Genomic DNA, 20973 nt, shown 5'->3' with positions numbered 1-20973 from the left:
AAAATTTTGCTCAGTACAAATATTTTCAACATTTAAATATGTGAAGTCATAAATAGTGAATATTCTGTACGAGATGAAGCATCTTTGAACTCAAACAGTCACAACAGGGAAAATAAGAAGCATTTTTTTTTTTTTTTTTTTTTTTTTTTTTTTACTAAACAGTGAAAGACAATTATTGTATTTCTATTCGTAACACAGAGCTAGTCAAATAAAACTTTTCACTGGATGGACAAGATGGCATCACCTGTGCAAAAGGTTGAACGTCATGGAGTCTAAATGTATTGCGGCAAATATATCAGCTTCATTGTTTTGAACCTACTAGCTTGGAATTCCACACTGATAAACAGCTATTTCTAGTCTCCGACAAAAAATACGCTTTAAACCACATGTGAACGTTATTAACGGGAGAGACGCGTTTGTTGCGTCGGAAATTTCTTTGAAATTCACTTTATACATCTGGTTTCCGGATGGATACGTCATAATCTGAACCCAGAAAAAAACAAAAAAAAACAATGATCTCGATGTGTTAAATTGTTTGACCTGAGGGATCTACAACCCAAAAGAGCTGCAACAAAATACGATTAAACCTTATTTGATTCGGCAGAACCCGGCCACGAAGTCCCTATACTGTTAACGCGTATGTTAATCGAGCAAGAGTAAGCTAAAACCCAGACGGCTGTTCGTCTGAGAGCCGAAACGGTGATGACTGGACTACTCACGGGAAGAAGATGAGAATGTCACGGATGACGTCCGATGTCTTCTGCCAAACAGTAGGCACTCGAAAACACACAGCAATAGACTGTAGTGCTGGAACATAACGGCACAAATGATCCTCTTTCAGACCGAACCCGCACAGATGCAACCAGGCCTGCAGGGAAGGTCGAAGCAGGTGGTTCGGGGTCGATCGGACCATCAGAGTGAGGTGTCTTCTCTGGTGTCCAGGCTGGACTCGTGTCTCTCTTTCAGGCTGCTGCTGTGGACGGGAGGTTCTTCCGGGACGTGAGCGAGAGGGTCCGAGCGGATCAAGTACCTGACAAAGAGAAGAGATGACTGAGCTCCATCATGGAAACAAAGGACCCACCTGGATCCGGTCACCGTCGGGGGTACAGAAGTGGACATTGTGGACACCTACAAATACCTAGGTGTCCACTTGGACAATAAACTGGACTGGACCTCGAACACCAATGCCATCTTCAAGAAGGGTCAGAGCCGCCTGTTCTTTCTCAGGAGGCTCAGATCTTTCAACGTCTGCAGGACCATGCTGCAGATGTTCTACCATTCGGTGGTGTTCGGCGTCATCTTCTACGCTGTTGTGTGCCGGGGCAGCAGGATCAAGACAGCGGACACAAACAGACTCAACAAGCTCATCAGGAGAGCTGGATCTGTCCTGGGAGTGGAGCTGGAGTCTGTTGTGCAGGTGTCAGAGAAGCTCCTCAGCATCATGGACAACGTCCATCACCCCCTGCATGCAAACTGACGTCCTGTCAGAGCTCTTTCAGTCGTAGGCTGAAACCACCAAGGAGCTCCACTGAACGCCACAGGAGGTCTTTCCTACCTGAGGCTATCAGACTTTTTAATTCCTCTTCCCTCAGCCGCAGGGAATCTTCAAATCTTTGTACTTAAGACCTTAGAACACTTCCTTAACCTTGACAATTTATATTTTATTGTATTTCTTATTCTCCCTCCTTCCTACTATTATCTATTATTGTTATGTTTTTGCTTGAAACTCTGGCACAACAATTTCCTTCACAACCAAATAAAGTTGTTCTCATCTCTCATGTCGCCTTAAAGGATTCAAGGAGCTGTGCAAAAAAAAAAAAACAACAAAAAAACAAAGACTTTTAGGCAAAGAAGGTCATCATGTTTCTTTCTTTTAAAAACAAGCTACATTTTTACGGATTAAATGTGATCACTTTCAGCATCATTCCACAGATGCATCGTTTCCGTATTCAGAAAAACGGGAACAAATGAGGGCGTCGCTTCACTTCCCATTCCATGTCCATTAAACGGGACATGATGGAGATGAGCTGAACATCTGTTTGGGTGCGAAACGAGAATGTGAGGTCTAACGTCTTACACAATGTCGTTGAGCTCCAGCCGTGTGTCGGGAGACGGGTTGATCAGGACGTAGGAGAGGGTGTTTTGGTGATCGTTCTGCTCATCTGGAACACAAACAGGAAGTGTCACGTGGTGAAATGCCGTTCCTGATCCGCGCCAAGCTTTTTCTTATCGGCCACAAAGGGTCGTACTTTCATTCGAAGCCACTGCAAGCTCCTGCTAGTCTACATATTTCACCAAGGGGATGTTAATCCTTATTTTCGGTTTGATTTGGGGATCAAAAGTGGAACGTCGTTGCTTTGTCGGCTTCAACATCCCCTTCTTTACTTCCAACTGAATTTGTTTTCTAAAAAAAAAAAACATACTCTTGCAAGGCTCATTGTCTTCCAGTGCATGGCTGATTTTTTTTTACTAGCTGTAATTGAACCGAGGTAAGTGGAAGATTCTAGATTCAAGGACAAACACGGAAAAAGGAAATGGAGAAAATTGGTCGTAGTTTATTGAAGTGAACCGGACAAATCATGGGATTGGAATTAACCAGCTAAACAGCTATGAATTGTATGCTTACCTTGCAGGTATCCTAGATTGACCCTGTTCATGACATCGCTGGCTGTCAGATTCGTTAAATCTTCTAATGAATGAAAAAAACAAACAAGGAAAAAGCAGCTTTATCGGGACAAACACCGACGATAATGGCCAAAGACGAGTTCAAGATGTGTTTGCTCACCGTATCCGGAGGTGGGAAGGCCCAGATGCCTCATGCGGTTGCGAACCAGCTCGGACAGCTCCTCTCTCTCGGAGCGGCGGTAGAGGTTCAGGCGCTGCTGGGCGATGCGTTGGGCGTGGTCCTTGCCGGACTCTCGGGTCATTCCCTGCCACCTCCCGCTTTTCTTACTCAGACGGCGCGCCCACTGCATGCTCTTCTTCCTCAGCAGCGGGTGATTGGACAGGTCGTTGCCGCGGGACTCCTCGCCCCTGTCCTTGGCGTCCTCACACTCGTCAACACTGACCGACACTTGAGACTGAGGTGAGGAGACGGGAGCTTCTTAGGTTTCTACTCGGATCAGAGTACAGTGGACCCTCTCTCTTCCCTTCCAAGAGCCCAAGTGGAGACGTGATCATTTGGATGGCATTTAGAGATATATTAACCCTCAAGGAACCTTGCTCAACCCTTTACGAACCCCCCACAAACCCACTATTGACTATACACACTCTTATACAGTACACTAAACACTTTTGGATAATTGTAACGTAGTATAAACACCTACATATAATCTATAAGTCTTCTTTTCTGTTGGCCTTTTTCCCTAAGGTGTCGCCACAGCAAATCAAACCTCTCCATCTAACCCTAGTCTCTGTATCCTCTTCTCTCACACCAACTAACTTCATATCTTCTTTCACTATATTCATAAATCTTCTCTTTGGCCTTCCTCTAGACCTCCTGCCTGGCAGCTACACCTTCAGCAACCTTCTACCCAGATCTTCACCATGGTTTGGACAGGATAAGAGGAGTGTTCATGTCCAAACCATCCCAGCCAACCCTTTTACTCGGTCATACATGTCCTGCACCCCTATGACTAATTCTTCTTTTCCTTTGGGCTTTTCCCTTCACGGGTCTCCACAGCAAATCAAGCTTCTCCATCAAACTCCATTCTCTGCATCCTCCTCTCTCACACCAACTACCTTCACTACGTTCATAAATCTTCTCTAAGGTCTTCCTCTAGACCTCCAATTCCACCATCCGTCACTATCCCTCCTGTGTACATGACCCAACCATCTCTTCTCTCCAAAACATCTAACCTGTGCTGTCCCTCCAATGGACTCATTCCTGATCCTCTCCATCCTGGTCACTCCCAAAGAGAACCTCAACATCTTCATCTCTGCAACTTCCAGCTCTGCCTCCTGTCTTATGGTCATTGTCACTGTTTCTAGTCCACACAGCATCTCTGGTCTCACCACTGTCTTTCCACATTTCCTTTCATTCTGGCCGATAGTCTTGTATCTCATAGAACCCCTGACACTTTTCTCCACCCATTCCACCCTGCTTGAATCTCTTTTCCACACTCTCCGTTGCTCTGGACTGTTGACCCCAAGTACCAGAAATCCTCCAGCTTCTTGATCTCCACTCCCTGTATCCTCACCGTTCCACCCAGGCTCTTCTCATTCACACACATATACTCTGTCTTGTTGTGACTAACCTTCATTCCTCTCCTGTCCAGAGCATACCTCCTACTCAAGTAAATACAAATTAGTTATGGAAAGAAATCAAACTTTATAAAAGTGCAGTTTTATCTTTTCAGCAACAGTCTACATATTCCTGCTACGCTTGTGGTCCGTACCAGACTATTGGGTAGATGTTGGGCGTTTAGGAGGCATCATAGAGTGTAGGGTGTCGCAAAAAAATGAAAGACAGTTTCACAAACTACATAGCACAAAGTGGACAGTATTCACACTTATCATCAGCGAAGTGGACCAGGACATTGTACGCTGAGCACAACCTACAAGGAGATCAGCTGCTTCTGTCCATGAACCAATCAACATGAGGAACGGAACAACATGCCCAATCAGCCAATAGTACGTCAAGTACGCATCTCAATAGCCAATGATATTTCCTGAGATCTCATGTGGGTACAATGGTAGGAACGAGCTGGGTATCGCTGTGTAGGAAAGGAGATCTTTAATAAATGAATTTTTAATTCAATTCAATTTTTTTCTATTGTTACTGGCTAGAATATGGCTATTTCATCATGAAAAAAAAATCAAATACTGTGAAAAACCGCTAAAGAACGATAAATCGCCAGAATTGAATTACGAAAAAAGGGCGCGAAAGTCGAACCGCGGAGTAGCGAGGGTCCACTGTGGTCAACAAAGTGGGGAGACGCTCCAGTCGCAACTCAAAGGACGGCGAACTCCAGCTGCCTGACGCCTGAAACCCGGGGGTTCAACTGTTTCCTGTTTATCTTGAGTACAGAAGAAGCGAAAGGTCGTCGAACGGCTGTTCATCGCCGTGGAAACCAGACGGAACAGCCGTCTGCTACCATGACGAGGGGAGGGGATGGCATTTGTGAAAGGAGGGGGTGGGGGATTGACGTGGACTCAGGGAGTATCTTCCTTATCATAAGTGTGAGTCACACATATCATTGGGGTGATGAAAACTTCATTCCCGAATGCACAACTTGTATGGACTTGTATGTCCGAGGACGTTCTCCCAAACCTCACCTCCACACTCGGGAAAATGTGGGACTCGGTTCGGTAGATCCCGATGGGAATTTCAGCGCTGGAAGAGCAGAGCTTCTGGAACAGTCTGCCGTACGTTCCGATCCAAAGATCTCCCTCGGTCACTTTCATCTGCAGGATAGGATAAATCGGGTGACCAAAAGATCTCCTTCAAGATTGTCTTCTGGTCGTGATGTGACTCACAGCGCAGAGGTACCCTGATCCTGGCGTGGTGTCCAGCCCCAGGAGCAGCCTCGCAATCAGGATCATGTAGTCCTTCACAAAAGACTGAAACAAAAAAAAAGAAAAAAAAAACAAACAGAAATAAAGGATTTTAATGAAGTGGATGAAGATACACCAACATTTGTTGGTCTCAGCCCATTTGCATCCAGCTTATTTTTGTTTATTTTGTTTATATTCCTATCCTTGTTGTTGTTTTGGTTTTCTATTTTCACCCTTGCTGTTTTTCTTTCCCCTCCATTCTTTTGTCCATTCTTATCCTCGATGTGAAACGTAAAAAAAGCAGAATGATACGATTCAAGAAGTCGTTCTACACGACGCATTTTTCTTGCACGTGTAAATTCTACTGCCACTCGTCCTTGCACCCGCACTCTCGTAGTTGCATACCATGTTGCACTCAACCTTCAAGAAACAGGTAAAAACTGTTCTCTTTCAGGACTTTTTACTGCGCTGATGCCCCAGATCAGGTTAGGCAGCAAGTTAGGCTATGCAGTGTGTGTGTGTATGTTTGTGTATGTCTTTGTCAAAAAAACAAACAAAAAAAAAAAAACTCACAAACCCAAGCTTACTGTTCTGTATATTTCCTGTGCATCATGTATTTGCAAGCGTATTTGCAGTCCCTATGTCCCCTATTGTAAGTCGCTTTGGATAAAAGCATCTGCAAAATGCAATGTAATGTAATGTAATGTAATGTAAAATGTTTTATTTCCCTGCAACTGCTCTATTGCACTGTTCATATTCATATTATAATAATATTTACACTTTTCCTATCAGACACCAAAGTAGGAATTGAATTGTTCAGGGAAGCATGTTTCTACACCAGAGCTGGACATTTTATGGCTCGTTTTGCTTTTTTTGTCCGGCCCGCAAAACTATCTTCGATCAATACTGAATTTAGAAACTCCTTATTTTTTCTTTTTTTTGATTTTGCATGGATGATTGCATACAAAATAATGTCGGTACATTTATGAGTTTTTTAAGTTGAAATAAAATACTAAAAAAATGTAAATTGCAATTTTCATTTTGTTGAATTCACATGAGACAAGTTGTCCCGCGCATAAAAATTAAAAAAGAAATGTGGCCTGCCAGCCAAAATAATTGCCTACCCCTGTTCTACACTGTGCAAGTGACGATAACGCTTTGCGGATAGCTTTAATTGTCTCCCTATTTATATCTATATTCATATTTATTGACATTAAAACTGTTACACAGCTGTGACAAAAGAATTTCTCCTATGGGGATCAATAAAGTTGATCTTATCTGAAGTTTCTGCCTCTATCTGAACACTAGATGGCCCATTTGCTTTACTTCCTCTGACCTGGACTTCAGGAGGGATTTGAGCCTGTAGATGCTTCACATTTTGGTGCCAACCTGATACAGCAGGGTGTCCAACATGCTGATGCTGAACACTCGGCCGGCAGCGAAGGGGAGGCGAAACATGAACGCCAAGTTGGAGCCCTTGTCGCGCTCTTTCTGTCGGGGGGAAAAACACAAAGCACTGCATCTGAAGATGCAGATCTGAAACGTGCCACGAGTGAATAAATTAACAATTCTGTAGGGACAGCGCTGTCTTTTGGACCTGGATGTCTTACCTTCTCCAGCTTGGAGAGAGCCAGGGAATAGCAATCCTTCGCTCTGAACTGCATGAACCTCATGTTGGATGGATGAGTAAGCTCTGTGATGATACTGAGGCTGGGAAACAACCTGGGAAAGGATCCAGAAAGTGATGAATAAACAAGAAAACGGGATCTTGAGGGTGAGATGAACTGCACAGTTTATGTGAAAAAATGATTTCGCAACACTTCTGTCATAGATGGAAAAATAAGAGCTCAAAATAAAGCTTCTGCAGCTTCTGTTCCAACATAATATTGAAGTTTTCCCTCATACTAATTGTCATCTTCACATCTGTGATGTGTTAGAATCCAAAAGATCTTAAAAAGAGCTTAAAATATTGGAATTTTTAAATGCAAAATACTAAAAAAAACATTTAGTCTCACCATTAAACTGTATTTAAAAGCCCAAGCTTTAATGATTTGAACTTACTGCATTCATTTTTCTTATTTTAATAACAAGCCACTGTTGTATTTGTTTTGTTTCTTTATTCAATATTTCATTTTGATGCAATTTAATTTTTTGTTTCTACATTTTACAATTAATTTTATCGATAACATTAGGCAGCACAGTCCACCTCTTGCATCCAGGTCCATCATCTCCGGTAAAAAACTGATTTACATTATACTCATTTTTATTTTTATTTTTTTCAATACTTAACGCGGTTTCATTTTCATGCAAAGTGTATCCAACACGGTGAAATTCTGGGAAACTTTTTTTTTTTAATTTTTTTTAATTTTGAGTGACTTGTAACTTTTCCTACCTGCCATTCACATCTCACAAATAACACAAATGACTTTTGGAAAACGTATCAATGAATCAATGCATCAACCTGAACATCGTCTGAACGTTGACGATGGTTTTGGCATCGGCCATGTAGTCCTCTTCTGCACTCATCGTGCTTTCTTTATCCACGACAACCAGATTATCAGCATATATTATGCCACACTGCAGCAGGCTGTCAAGACTGAGCAACACACACGCGACAAATCATTGGAAAAGCAGACGGCAATTTCTAGACGAAAATACCGCATTAGCGATTCGGTTTACAAGAATTGATGAGAAAACTGCAAAATACGGAAGTTAAAATGACAAGCATCTGTTTTGAGTCTTACTTGTCGATGGTTCCGGCCATGTAGTAGACCATCGGGAAACAGCATATGGCCTCCAAAAAGTGATTATCCGGCCTAAATGAAATAAAATACAGAAAAGTTGATTTTTTTCATCCCTTTTTAGTTTCAGACCAGACAATGTGAGATGAAATAATATCTGAAAGCTGGAGTTAGCTTGACATTAATGCTGCAGTTCTGGTACATTTCCCGTATATTTCCCGTTGCTAAGAACTGGAAACACGGACATATTTGGTTTTATCGTATTTTCAACGGCACGAAAATACGGAATATGAGTGAACTGTCTCGCTTCTCACATTTTTTAAGTCCATAGCCGACACGGAGAATTTGTAAATATATAATAAAATAGAAATGTGCCAACATCAATTCACCGAAAAAAAAAAGTACTAAAGTAAAACCTCCACCGCATTACATTTTTTAAACTGCTTAAGCCACAAGTTGCAGGGAAAATGGGATTTTCCAGATCTTTCAAAATGCTACGTTGGGACTTTTTGTGCTGCAGTCAAAATAAATGAAAGTCTTGCATCCGTAGAGTGTTTTAGGCTGTTTTTTGTAACTCTGAAAATGCAAGCAAACAGCACTTTCACTGGTCTTTGCAGATTGAGTTGTCACAAGTTAGTCATTTTATTAATAATAAACCCAGATTTGCACCGAAAGAGAAAATACAAACTGACACTAAACATGAATATGGCTTACATGACATGACTCACGCAGTCACGCTAAGGCAAGCACAAATGTTTCGAAGCGATTGATAAAACAGGAGGCGAGAAGTTTATGGAGAAACGGATTTGAAAGTATTAACGTTAATGTGTGCGATGAAAGATAATACAAGCGATATAGAGAAATATTTTCGATTGATATGTAAAATAAAGTGATTGCATAGCATAGGGGTGTCAAACGTACGGCCCGCGGGCCAGTACCGGTCCGCCGGGGGGGTCCAATCCGACCCGAAGAATAAATCAACATTTTGAAACGATAAATAAAATAATGAACTACTTTTTTAAAATAAAATGCAGTTCCTATATTGTCTGCTAGGGGTGCATTGTTTTAGTCAGTGTTAGCAACAAGCACAAAACTATGTGACTAGTAGATGTTGGAGCTTTTGGATTTGTTCACAGCATTTTTACTTATTGGTAGAAATTGACCTGCTTTTCCGTTTGGACCCGACACCCTCAACAGCAAGATGTCGTTGCCAAAAAAAAGAGAAAAGTGGACATGGAGTGTTGGGTTTCCCAAGAAAAATGGACCACTTGTTATTTGTTCATTGAGGTTAATAAGAACCTGTATGCTTGGTGTGGATGCAGCACGTTTGGGTGCCACTACGAGACTCGCCGTGGCGAAAAATACAACAAAATGCACGGAGAACTGAGAGGACAGAAGCGAGGGACAGTGTCGTCATAGTTGCACTTGTTTTTCTTAAAGAATCTCAGGTTGTTCATCATGTATTTTTTAAAGGAACAGTTCAAATTTACATGTTCTCCTTTACATTAAAAAAAAGGAAAAATTTGGACTTAGTGTTACTTCTAGCTAATTACGCTAATATATATATATATATATATATATATATATATATATATATATATATATATACTTATAATATACTTATTTTGTTGCCTGTTTATGTATTGAGATGAGATGAGAACAACAATTTCCTTCGGGATAAATAAAGTTGTTCTCATCTCATCTCATCTCATCTCAATATATAAACAGGCAACAAAATAAGTAAAACCCAAGTTGAAAGTGATATTGTTGTGATGTTATTAGTTTGGTCATCTGATGGCGAAATACCCGTCCGGTATTGTTAGCGTGAGCATGTTTGGTGCTCCAGAATCCAATTTTTAACGGCTCGTGCAAAGGTGTCAAAATCAGTCATGTTCTTTAGATTGTCTGGAAGCCCATTCCATTCTTTGATGGTTTTATAGGAAAAGGCAGATTGAGAAAAGGCAGACTTTCTTTTAGGAACATTGCAGTCTCCTCTAGACACCGATCTTAAGACTCGACTTGTGAGTTGGGAGCGAGGCTTGATGTAGGTCTTAGGAAGAGGTGGGGCGGCGTTATGTAAAATTTTGTGGACCAGATGGATATCAGAGTACCTGATCAAGTTGTTGAAACTTAGGACTGTAATGTCCGGACAATAAGCCGCGTTTTTTTTTCATGTAAACAACGATGCGGCTAATATATGGACTTTTTTGGGTGGGGGACGCTAACGAGCTTCACGCCGCTAAAACATTAATCCTCGTCACATCGGACCGATGAAATGACCGGGAAATTCTGAGTCCGTTCAACTCCGACACCGAAGAAGACGACTTTGACGGTTTTCACGCGCAGGAGGAAGCCCGGGATAGCGATCGGCTAGCCGGTGCGGCTTATATAGAGGTGCGCCCAATAGCCCGGAAATGACGGTAGTGCATTTGAGACCTCCGGACAAAAATGAGTTTGACGCTTAAAGGTATGAATTCAGCTTGAGTGTGAAAAAGAAGCTCTAATGCTTCTTCTCCTCACTGTTTACTCCTGCCCAGTCCTGCTGACTACAGACCCAAGGCTGTCACGCTTGAATTACGTATCCAAGCGCGTGGGTGTTTTTATTCAGTCGAAGGAAGGGCGGTAGGGCGAGCGCTTCATGAGGGGAGACTTTATTGTTATGTTCATGTTTCTATGAGAGCTTCGCCGGCTCACATGTGGGGGCTGCAAAGGGACACATCAGGGCTGCGGATGAAAGCCCTCGTGGTGATCTTCAAAAGAAATCGTTTTCTCCATCTTTTTCTCCCCTCGTAGCGAAATTCATCATCCTGTCTCACAGAAAGAAAACAAGTTGCTATGGTGACTGCCTGGTGTCGGAGCGTCTTTATTTTCTTTGTCCCTTAAAATGCTCCGTCGATGCGAGCGGCGGCGGTCGCGGAGTTCCTTGTCCAAGGAACTCCGCTAACAGCCGAATTCGCGAAACGACGCGTTGAGGTGAACTCACGGATTATCAAGCAGTAACACGATGGGGTTGAGTTCCTTTCGGGGTCTGTAGTAAGCTCTGAGAGGCACTATGAAGTTGTAGAGACCGTTCCCCGCCGTCTCGGCGGACACGATGATGAGCTTGTTTTTAAAGCCGTAAGCTTTGGCGTCTTCGGAACTGTTGTGCCTGCAACCCTGCAAGGAAAGCGCAGGTATTTTAGGTCTGATTTTGTGAAGTGAAGGACAGGAGGAGGGAGCGGGAGGGAGGGCATGACAGGAGTAATGACGGAGGTAAGTAGAAGGGTGACTAAGCTGAAAGAAAAGCGACGGCCCACCTGGTCCAGTCGTAGGCAGCAAAATGGGGCTTTCTCAGCTAACAGATGACACAAGGTGGGCGAGCTTCCAATGTATGGCGAGTTAGGGGGATAACCTTTCACATACCTGCCAGCAAATCCCAACACCGCTAATTACACATCTTAGAGAAACACACAAGTACGGCTATTTAAGAAAAGAAAAAAAAAAAAAAAAAGGTAAGGTTATCTTTGGAACATGTAGTTTCCACGGTTAAACCGTTTGGAATAATTGTCGGAATCCTCTCGTCGTGGCAACCGGATTTGAATTTCTTTACGTGGAGACGTTTCGAATATGATATATATCAGGGGGTGTCAAACTCATTTTCAGCGGCATAACTGTTGCTCATAATTGAAAATCAATGTAGCAACTCCTTAATGTTAAAGAACTCTGAATTTATGACTCATTCAAATCCAAAATGTTACATTTGCATTTGGATCTTTCTTGAAATAGCCTTCTATCTGCATCAACTTTTCTCTTCCTGCACATTTAAGGATCATTTGTATTTCTCCTTCCTGCCTATTTTTGTTTATTTATTTTATTCTTATCATTGCAATTGTCACTTTTTTTATGTTGTCGTTTAGTTTTGGTTGTCTACTTTCACCCTTATGGTCTTCCTTGATGTTGTTGCTGTTGTTGTTCTCTCTGCCCTCTATTTATTCGTGGATGTCTTTTGGTTTTTCTAATTGTCTACTAATTGTCTCTCTATTTATATTTATAATCCTTATTTATTCGACTCTTATAATCTCTTACACTGCCGGTAAAAAAACAATTTCCCCTATGGAAATCAATAAATCATATCTTATCTTATCTTATGCTCAATTTTATTTTGTGAAAATGGCATTGATCGGCATGAATTGTGGGAAATAATCAATAACTCTCTTGTCAATTTTATCCTTGTTGGTCTCATTCGCATTCTGCTTATTTTTGTTAATTTATATTATTTTGTCAGTGCCACTGCTACTCACTTTTTTGTCGTTTTGGTTGTTTATTTACATCCTTTTTTTATCCATTCTTATCCTTGATGTTGTTGTCGTGTTGTTGTGTTGCTCTGCTGTCTATTTATTTGTGGATGTCTTTTACTATTTTCCAATTTTCTTCTAATTGTCTCTCCATTAATATTTATATACGTATTCACTGGACTGGTGGCCTGTCAATCGCAGGGCCACATATATAGACAGACAACCAACGGGGCAATTTTCCCAATATTTCCAATGAACCTGCTACATATTTCTGAAAACACATCAAAACGTTGCCTATTTCTTTTCTTTTTTGCACTACTGCTACTTTGCATTGAGAAACCCATCATGCTGCTATTGCACCAAATACCATTATGGTACAAACTACTAACCTTTGCACTAAACTACACAAAAAAACAACCTCTGCGGGTACTCTTTCACACCATTCAAATATCAGCCTGTATCTGCATGCACTTTATGCCTGTAACGGCGCCCTTAATTTGCACTTTTAATTACTACTTTATACAGACATAATAAAATTGTTACGAATCATAGTTTGTTGACTGTTTCATGTAACAGTGCACTTTTACTGCTAATTATTACTATTATTCTATGTCACCGTGGGATTGCGAGAATTCTCGATTTCTCCGGACGTCCAGTAGATCTGGAGAAATCGACCTTGAATTTTTAAGAACATGCAAACTCCTCACAAAAAGGTCCCCTTGTCGGAATCGAACCAGGTTCCTTCGTGCTGCGAGGCCGAAGCGCTAACCACCGCCTCGCCCATATTTTATAACTATATCAGAAAAAAAAGTCACCCGAACTGAAGAAGCATCTGAGGTCGGGGTGAAACGTCTTCAAGAGAAGAAATTCAAATGCAGTTGCCGCGCCAAAAATTTCCTGTCAGTATTTACTTTAAAGCACAATGGGGTGTCAACATCGTATTTACCTTTTAAACAAGATGAAAAAAAGATATCTTACTCGGTAGGAGAGTGTCCTTTCTCATCTATGAAGACTGAGTCGTCCTCTGATTGGTCACCGAGAAGGTCGCACGGCAAGATGGAGGACGAGTCGGCGATTTCCTGAACCGGAGCGATGCTCGGGCGCCGGCCGCCCGCCCCGTTTACCGGAGACGGAACCAGGTTACCTCCTGAGACATCTGGCGGACTCGTGTTCTGCAGGTCCATCGCGACGGTGCCTGGAAGACGGTGGAGATGTAGCTCCCTGCGCGCCTTGCGACCGGTCGATCGCGTCGGGGGTCGACTCTCACCCATGCTGGCGATGATGCTGTGCACGGGAAGCTGAGACGGTCCTTCGTAGATTCCCCCCGAGCCGCGGCCTTTCCCTTCCTCCTGGTTGAAGATGAATGCGGAGTTTTCCTCCTTTGTGATGTTGATGTAATAGCAGGTATCCGCGGCGGCCATGATGTGGCGCGGCCCGGGGTTCAGCAGAATGCTCTTGTTGTCCTCCCTCTTTATGCCGATCAAACACACGCCGTACCTGCAAATAAGGCGCATTTTAGTTTAGTTTTAGTTTAAAAAGTTACTAGGACAGTGTACAATTCAGCACAGAGAATGAGATGTTTGTACCAGATTGCAACTCATAGCTAATTTCCATCTGTAGTTCTGGGAAGACAATACAAATATAAAACTGTACAAATAGACAATATATATAATATATATACTTGTTTCGAGTTTTATCTACTGCTTCCGTACTGTCTTTAATTTAATCACATTTGCACCTGTTTTTAGTTTATCTACTGTTTTTTTTTTAATTTCTACTGCCAATTGTACTTGTCTTTAGTTCTATCCACCCCCTTGTACTTTTTAATTTGATCTCATTTTCTACTTGTTTCGAGTTTTATCTACTGCTTCCGTACTGTCTTTAATTTAATCTCATTTTCACCTGTTTTTAGATTATCTCCTGTTCTTTAATTTGATCTCATTTTATTGTGGTGCTGTGCTCTGCTTTGCTTGTAAACTTGTCGACCCTGAAAATGAGGGAGACCTCAGTGGTCTTACAAGTATAAATAAAGGTTTGAATGAATGAATGAATATATTTATATATATATATATATATATATATATATATATATATACTTATAATATACTTATTTTGTTGCCTGTTTATGTATTGAGATGAGATGAGAACAACAATTTCCTTCGGGATAAATAAAGTTGTTCTCATCTCATCTCATCTCATCTCAATATATAAACAGGCAACAAAATAAGTAAAACCCAAGTTGAAAGTGATATTGTTGTGATGTTATTAGTTTGGTCATCGGATGGCGAAATACCCGTCCGGTATTGTTAGCGTGAGCATGTTTGGTGCTCCAGAATCCAATTTTTAACGGCTCGTGCAACGGTGTAAAAATCAGTCATGTTCTTTAGATTGTCTGGAAGCCCATTCCATTCTTTGATGGTTTTATAGGAAAAGGCAGATTGAGAAAAGGCAGACTTTCTTTTAGGAACATTGCAGTCTCCTCTAGACACCAATCTTAACACTCGACTTGTGAGTTGGGAGCGAGGCTTGATGTAGGTCTTAAGAAGAGGCGGGGCGGCGTTATGTAAAATTTTGTGGACCAGATGGATATCAGAGTACCTGATCAAGTTGTTGAAACTTAGGACTGTAATTTCCGGACAATAAGCCGCGTTTTTTTTTTCACGTAAACAACGATGCGGCTAATATATGGACTTTTTTGGGTGGGGGACGCTAACGAGCTTCACGCCGCTAAAACATTAATCCTCGTCACATCGGACCGATGAAATGACCGGGAAATTCTGAGTCCGTTCAACTCCGACACTGAAGAAGACGACTTTGACGGTTTTAGCGCGCAGGAGGAAGCCCGAGATAGCGATCGGCTAGCCGGTGCGGCTTATATTGAGGTGCGCTCAATAGTCCGGAAATTACTGTATCTTATATTTTCCCAAGATATGGCAATGATGGTAGATCTCAGGGTTTTAGAGTTCTTACTGCAAGCAAATATCCAACTACAAAATCCAGGCTTTACTTCTTGGTTCTTGGTTTTAAATATCGCGTATCTTTGCTTGCGTTGGCTCTGGATTGTAGGATTTGATTTTTGTTAGCAGATGCCGATCAAATGATTAAGATCATGGAGCGCAGCTGATGCTGGTAAAGGGTTTGTCTCAAATGTTGTTGTTTTAACAATGAAATCCAATAGCTTTTTAAATGTAACCTTTTTTTTAAATACTGTTCTTTGACTTATATCCATATATTTATGTATTTGTTTTCCTGATTTTCATTAGTCTCTGTTATGCAAGGACCATATGTTGAAATCAACCCAACTTGGACGATAAGAATTTAGCTGCTGTTCAAATTTCAGTGAAGGGAAACACACACACACACACACACACACACACACATGCACACATCTGGATTTCCAATTCACGTCAATTTTCCCAAGGTTATTCCTGATAGTATTCTAAATTCCCAGCAGGGAGACGCTGCGGTTTCTCCGTCTTGATCGTACGTCTACCTTGACAGGTCAAGACTGATGCTAGAAATGTTGGCCAATTCTTTTAGATTATACCTTTAAATGCACAAAACAGTATTTCAGTGCATCTCTAGAGGGTGTATTAACTCACTTCTTGTGTGCATGAAAAGATGCATAAGTGAAGCTTTTGCCGCTGTACTCTCCAAAGAACTTGCTGTCACACAGTCGAATGTGGTAAACCTCGTTCCCCGAGCAGCAGCCATACATCTTCTGCCACTGTTCCGGAGACTGTTGTCCTTCTCTAGAATGTAAGCATATTACTGAAAATTAAAATGCATTTTGTGAGTTAAAAACATCGGGTATATCAGAAACCCGGTGTTGTGATGAATAATATGTTACGTCTGCGCTCCCGCTAGACAAATGACGTCTTACCTGGGTGGGTTCATTGTTAAAAGTGTACGCCTTCATACCTTCTGTCAATCAACTTGACTATAATATGCCTTATAATGACATCCACTTATGACAATAATTGGCCCAGGTGTTTGAGATTCAGGGCTAGGAAATGAATTCATTAACTCTGTATAGAAACGCCCAAAGGAATTCAAAAGGGATATTTGAGTCCAAAAAAACACAGCGGTTCTGGAGGAGACATGTCCTCCCAAACACGTGGGGAGGACTTTGTTTGAATCCAAAAGGGTTTTGAAAACGTCCATAAAGAATGTAAATCGAACCAGTCAAACGGCAGCTGGACACCACAGATGTGTGGCGTTCTGATGCTGTGGCAAGAAAAATTATGCTACTACTCCGCCCTGTACTACCAGATAGGGCGCCTCGGTATCTTTTTCTTCATCAATGTGTGACATTGCAATCCTCTTTGCGAATATAATCAAAATATATATTTATACATCTATGAGTAGAATTGCTAGGAAATAGGACCAGACTAGTGATGTGCAGTCAGGTGAGGCAGAAGATGCTGTGCCTCACTTGCAAATCGTGGGGAAAAAAAAAAAGAATCAACAGTTATATTTATCAGTTATTTGCACTATAAATACATTTTTCATTTTAAATTCATCAGTTTTAGGTTGTTTTTGATTGAAAATGGCTGGATATAGTGAGTAGAGATGTGCAGTGAGGCAGAGGACTGTTGAGCCTCAATGTAGATTGCACAATGACAGCAAAGACGGAATTGCAGTCTCTCTGTATGACGCTACTAAAATGTTTAAACACTTTTGCTATATGAACTACATTTCCAGTGTACGTTGTTTTTTTTGTTGTCAAAAACTGTATGTGTGTTACTAGTTTCTTGTGCTGAGCGATCATATAACAGCTATGAAGAGCCACTAGGTGAGGCACCCAGTTTTCCTGCCTCACCAGCTATGAACCTCACTGGCGCAGACAGATTCAAAGAAAGTACTGCGTTGTTGGCAAGAGGTTGATTTGTCCTAAGAATCAATCAGTTGGATTGAGTCTCCATGACCTTGCTGTTGAAATGGTCAGAATTAGCTCATCTGCTGATGGGAGTTTTAAACATTTCCATTTTGGCAAAACTACTTTTCATGCCTTGAGCTCTCTCTGTTCATCTCCATAATACAAAATATAACTGGTTTGATTTTGAAATGTTTTAAACATGTCAAATTACAATGACACCACAGAAATAAGGATGAAAAATATATAATAGAATGAGGTCAATGTGCAGATTTTCCTTTTTTAAACCTAAACTATCAATCGTGCTCAAACAGGACTCTAAAAAAACAAAAGTCCTTGGTGTCTTTTAAGCCATGCCAGGAACCCACACACAAACAAAACGCATTGCAAAGTGGCCTTGTGCAATCTCAAAGTCTGCACACCTGGGACAAACAAAACACACCGCACTTCTCCTTCTACACGGCCGGCACGATCACGCCGAGAGCCTCGACTACCGATTCCCCATTAATGCGCTTTCCCCTAGACATTGACATCAGCTTTCAGAAGTGATCTCTTTGCATGCTGTGAAAAATAATTTTCCGAGAGAGTGCTTTTCATAGTGTTTCACAGAGAGTGCATCCACTAAACAAAATGCCATTTGTTCTTCGTCTGTTTAATCCACTTTGTTAACTGCTGCGCGGCACAATGAACTCTTTTTTTAGCGACGGTTCCTAAGAAGCTGCGCGGAAAACGGTCGAACAGGTGAAGAATATCGGGTGAAGATATGGAAGAAGCTTAGGTCGATACGAGATGACTGACCGTCCGCGGGAGGTGTGCACGAGGAGCGTGACCAAGGTGGAGGTGGCTGGACACACACAGTTTAGAGCCAGCATGGCATACTTGAACTCCTCCTCACAAACAACATGATCTGAAAAGGAAAAAAGTAATCGGGGAAAAATGTTAGCAATGAAATATTCAAAGTTAAAGCAGGTTTATTGTCAATTTCTCTGCATGTTCTGGACACACAGAGGAAGGGAGAAGACGCTGACATGAAATTAATAGAATAATAATAATAAGCGTGAAAATTTACAGTAAAGTGTGCTGCTACGATAAACTACGATTCATATAAATTTTTTGATATGAATCATACATAAAAAAATGAAATAAAAATAAATAAAAATAATGATTTTATATATAATCATGTATATTATTCTCCCACATCTGATCCAGTCTCATGAACATAATGTGGCAGGAATACCTTGAGAAAATGCTTGGTACAAACATCCACCTGGAACCAAGGAGGAAACTATTTTTTCAGTCCCATGGTGACATGAAATTAACGAATAATAATAATCATAATATAATAATAATAATAATAATAATAATAATAATAATAATAATAATAATAATAATAGACTGCAAATTTACAATAAAATTCACTGATATATTAAACAGTAAACAAGCTATGATTCATATCGATTTTATAATTTCAGTATAAAAATAATAATAATGATAATAATAATAATAATGAAATATTTAAAAAAATATTGAGTGCAATAAATCCAAAGAGCCAAAAATCTAATTCATCCTAACATCATAACCTTCCTTTTCAGTTCCTCCCTTCTCCAGACTGTTTGTTAGATGTATTCTGGACTCCAGCAACATCTGGCTCTTTGCTGTATTTCAAGCATTTCTTATTAGTTGAAAGTGATTTATTTTGTTATTTTGCTCTCCTTGAGTTGTAGCTCATTACAATCATCCATCTTGTGAGCCGCTCAGTTTTGCTTCTCGTCTTCCAATCAGCTCCCCTCATGCTGCTACCGGTGGTTCAACCAAGTTTGTACTTCAGCTCCTGCAGTCCTTGAATAACTTTATATTCACTTTAATACGTTATGATCTGGCGTCAATCGGCCTCAAAAATTTTATCTTTACGGCAAATCTCTAGCGTCCCGAAAGGGGGTAATTAACAGCAGTGGGTTTTCTATGCTGTTAACATGCTAACTTTACCCAGCTTTTCTTACCAGGTGACCCTATAGCCTGCTCATGGATCATCTCATGCCAAATTCTACGAAATAATACATGAATTCTAACTTTAGCCGTCTCTATCTACAAAATATAGCGAAAGTTGAAGTCGGAAGATCCTGTATCATCTGTTAAACATGGAAAGAATCTTGCAATATCAAGAGTCGGCTCACACAGGAGCTCATATCCCTTCACTCCATTTTCCAAAGTTTTAGCACTCGCTTGCAAAAAAGTTGACTAGCAAAAAAAAAAGAAAACTCGCCCACAAAATCAGGTCCATAATTCCCTCCCACTCATTACACAATGCCAGAACAGAAGTTACCAAGCAGTTATACCACAACAGGGCCCAAAGTCACAACCCAGTGCTTTTACTTTCTAGTTCTAGACTACTTACTCTTCAGATCCACTCTTCACACTAAACAGATTTAATTTAAAGATAATATATATATATATATTTATATACATTTGTCTTCTTCTTTTCTGCCACAACGAATCAACCTTCTCAATCTATCCCTATTCTCTGTATTCTCCTCTGTCACACTAACTAACTTCATATCCTTCCTCACTACGTCCATAAATTTCCTCTTTGGTCTTTCTCTGGACCTCCTGCCTGGCAGTTCCACCTTCAGCAACCTTCTACCCAGATCTGAGAGTTCATGGCCAAACCATCTCAGCAATCATTTTGTCTCAGTCATACATGTCCTGCACCTTTATGACAAATTGCTTCTTTTTCTTTGGGCTTTTCCCTTCAGGGTTCTCCACAGCGAATCAACCTCCTCAATCTTGCCATAGTCTCTGTATCCTCCTCTATCACACCAACTAACTTCATATTCTCTTTCACTACATCCAAAAATATTCTCTTTGGTCTTCCTCTAGACCTCCAATTAAAGCATACGTCTACCAGTATATTCACTATCCATCCTCTGTACATGATCCAACCATCTCAGTCTGGCTTCTCCAACCATCTCTCCAAAACATCTAACATGTACTGTCCCTCTGATGGACTCATTGCTGATCCTCTCCATCCTGGTCACTCCCAAAGAGAACCTCAACATCTTCATCTCTGCAACCTCTAGCTCTGCCTCCCGTCTCCCGATCATTGTCACCATTTCTAAAGCATACAGCTTCGCTGGTTAGGCTAACAGTCTTCTATCACATAGGCAAAAAAAATAAAATAAAATAAAATAATTATATATGTATATATACATATACGCATATATACATAAAACATATGTATATTTCTATTGCCTAGTAAAAAAAAATATATAATATATATATTATATAATATATATACAAATATACAGATATACATACATATACAAGCAGACACGCACACACACACACACATATATATATATATATACACACACACATATATACATACATATATGCATATATATATACATACATATGTATAAATGTATATATATAAATTTATATGACTATATTGTGTCTGATGATTTCTCCAAACTATCTGCTTAATAGTTTTATTTCTTTTAGCTTCCCATCATGACAGGTAGTTCATTGGTTTTGGGATGAATGTCACGCTGAAGGAAAAACAAAAAAACAACTGTTAAATGAAACC

At 40.7% G+C, this 20973-nt stretch overlaps 1 protein-coding gene across 1 annotated transcript in view; it reads right to left on the bottom strand.

Annotated features, from left to right (window-relative positions):
• Positions 1-850: 850 nt before the first annotated feature.
• The window catches only part of kcnt1a (potassium sodium-activated channel subfamily T member 1a), a 41566-nt gene continuing 21443 nt past the window's right edge, over positions 851-20973 (bottom strand). The window contains exons 16-31 of the mRNA XM_086151895.1: positions 18186-18294; positions 16114-16263; positions 13779-14008; positions 13490-13706; positions 11534-11639; positions 11221-11393; positions 8241-8312; positions 7958-8092; positions 7107-7218; positions 6886-6987; positions 5479-5562; positions 5278-5406; positions 2786-3080; positions 2627-2689; positions 2078-2162; positions 851-1030 (exon numbers count right to left, since the gene is read on the bottom strand). Coding sequence (XP_086008021.1) covers positions 913-1030; positions 2078-2162; positions 2627-2689; positions 2786-3080; positions 5278-5406; positions 5479-5562; positions 6886-6987; positions 7107-7218; positions 7958-8092; positions 8241-8312; positions 11221-11393; positions 11534-11639; positions 13490-13706; positions 13779-14008; positions 16114-16263; positions 18186-18294 — 2180 coding nt within the window. The 3' untranslated portion in view covers positions 851-912. The remainder of the gene's footprint in view (positions 1031-2077; positions 2163-2626; positions 2690-2785; positions 3081-5277; positions 5407-5478; positions 5563-6885; positions 6988-7106; positions 7219-7957; positions 8093-8240; positions 8313-11220; positions 11394-11533; positions 11640-13489; positions 13707-13778; positions 14009-16113; positions 16264-18185; positions 18295-20973) is intronic.

This window comes from Fistularia commersonii, chromosome 9, assembly GCF_037954325.1.
Source record: "Fistularia commersonii isolate RoL2024-O1a breed Wild chromosome 9, RoL_Fcom_v1.0, whole genome shotgun sequence".
NCBI lineage: Eukaryota > Metazoa > Chordata > Actinopteri > Syngnathiformes > Fistulariidae > Fistularia > Fistularia commersonii.
This window is presented reverse-complemented; position numbering and strand designations above follow the sequence as displayed.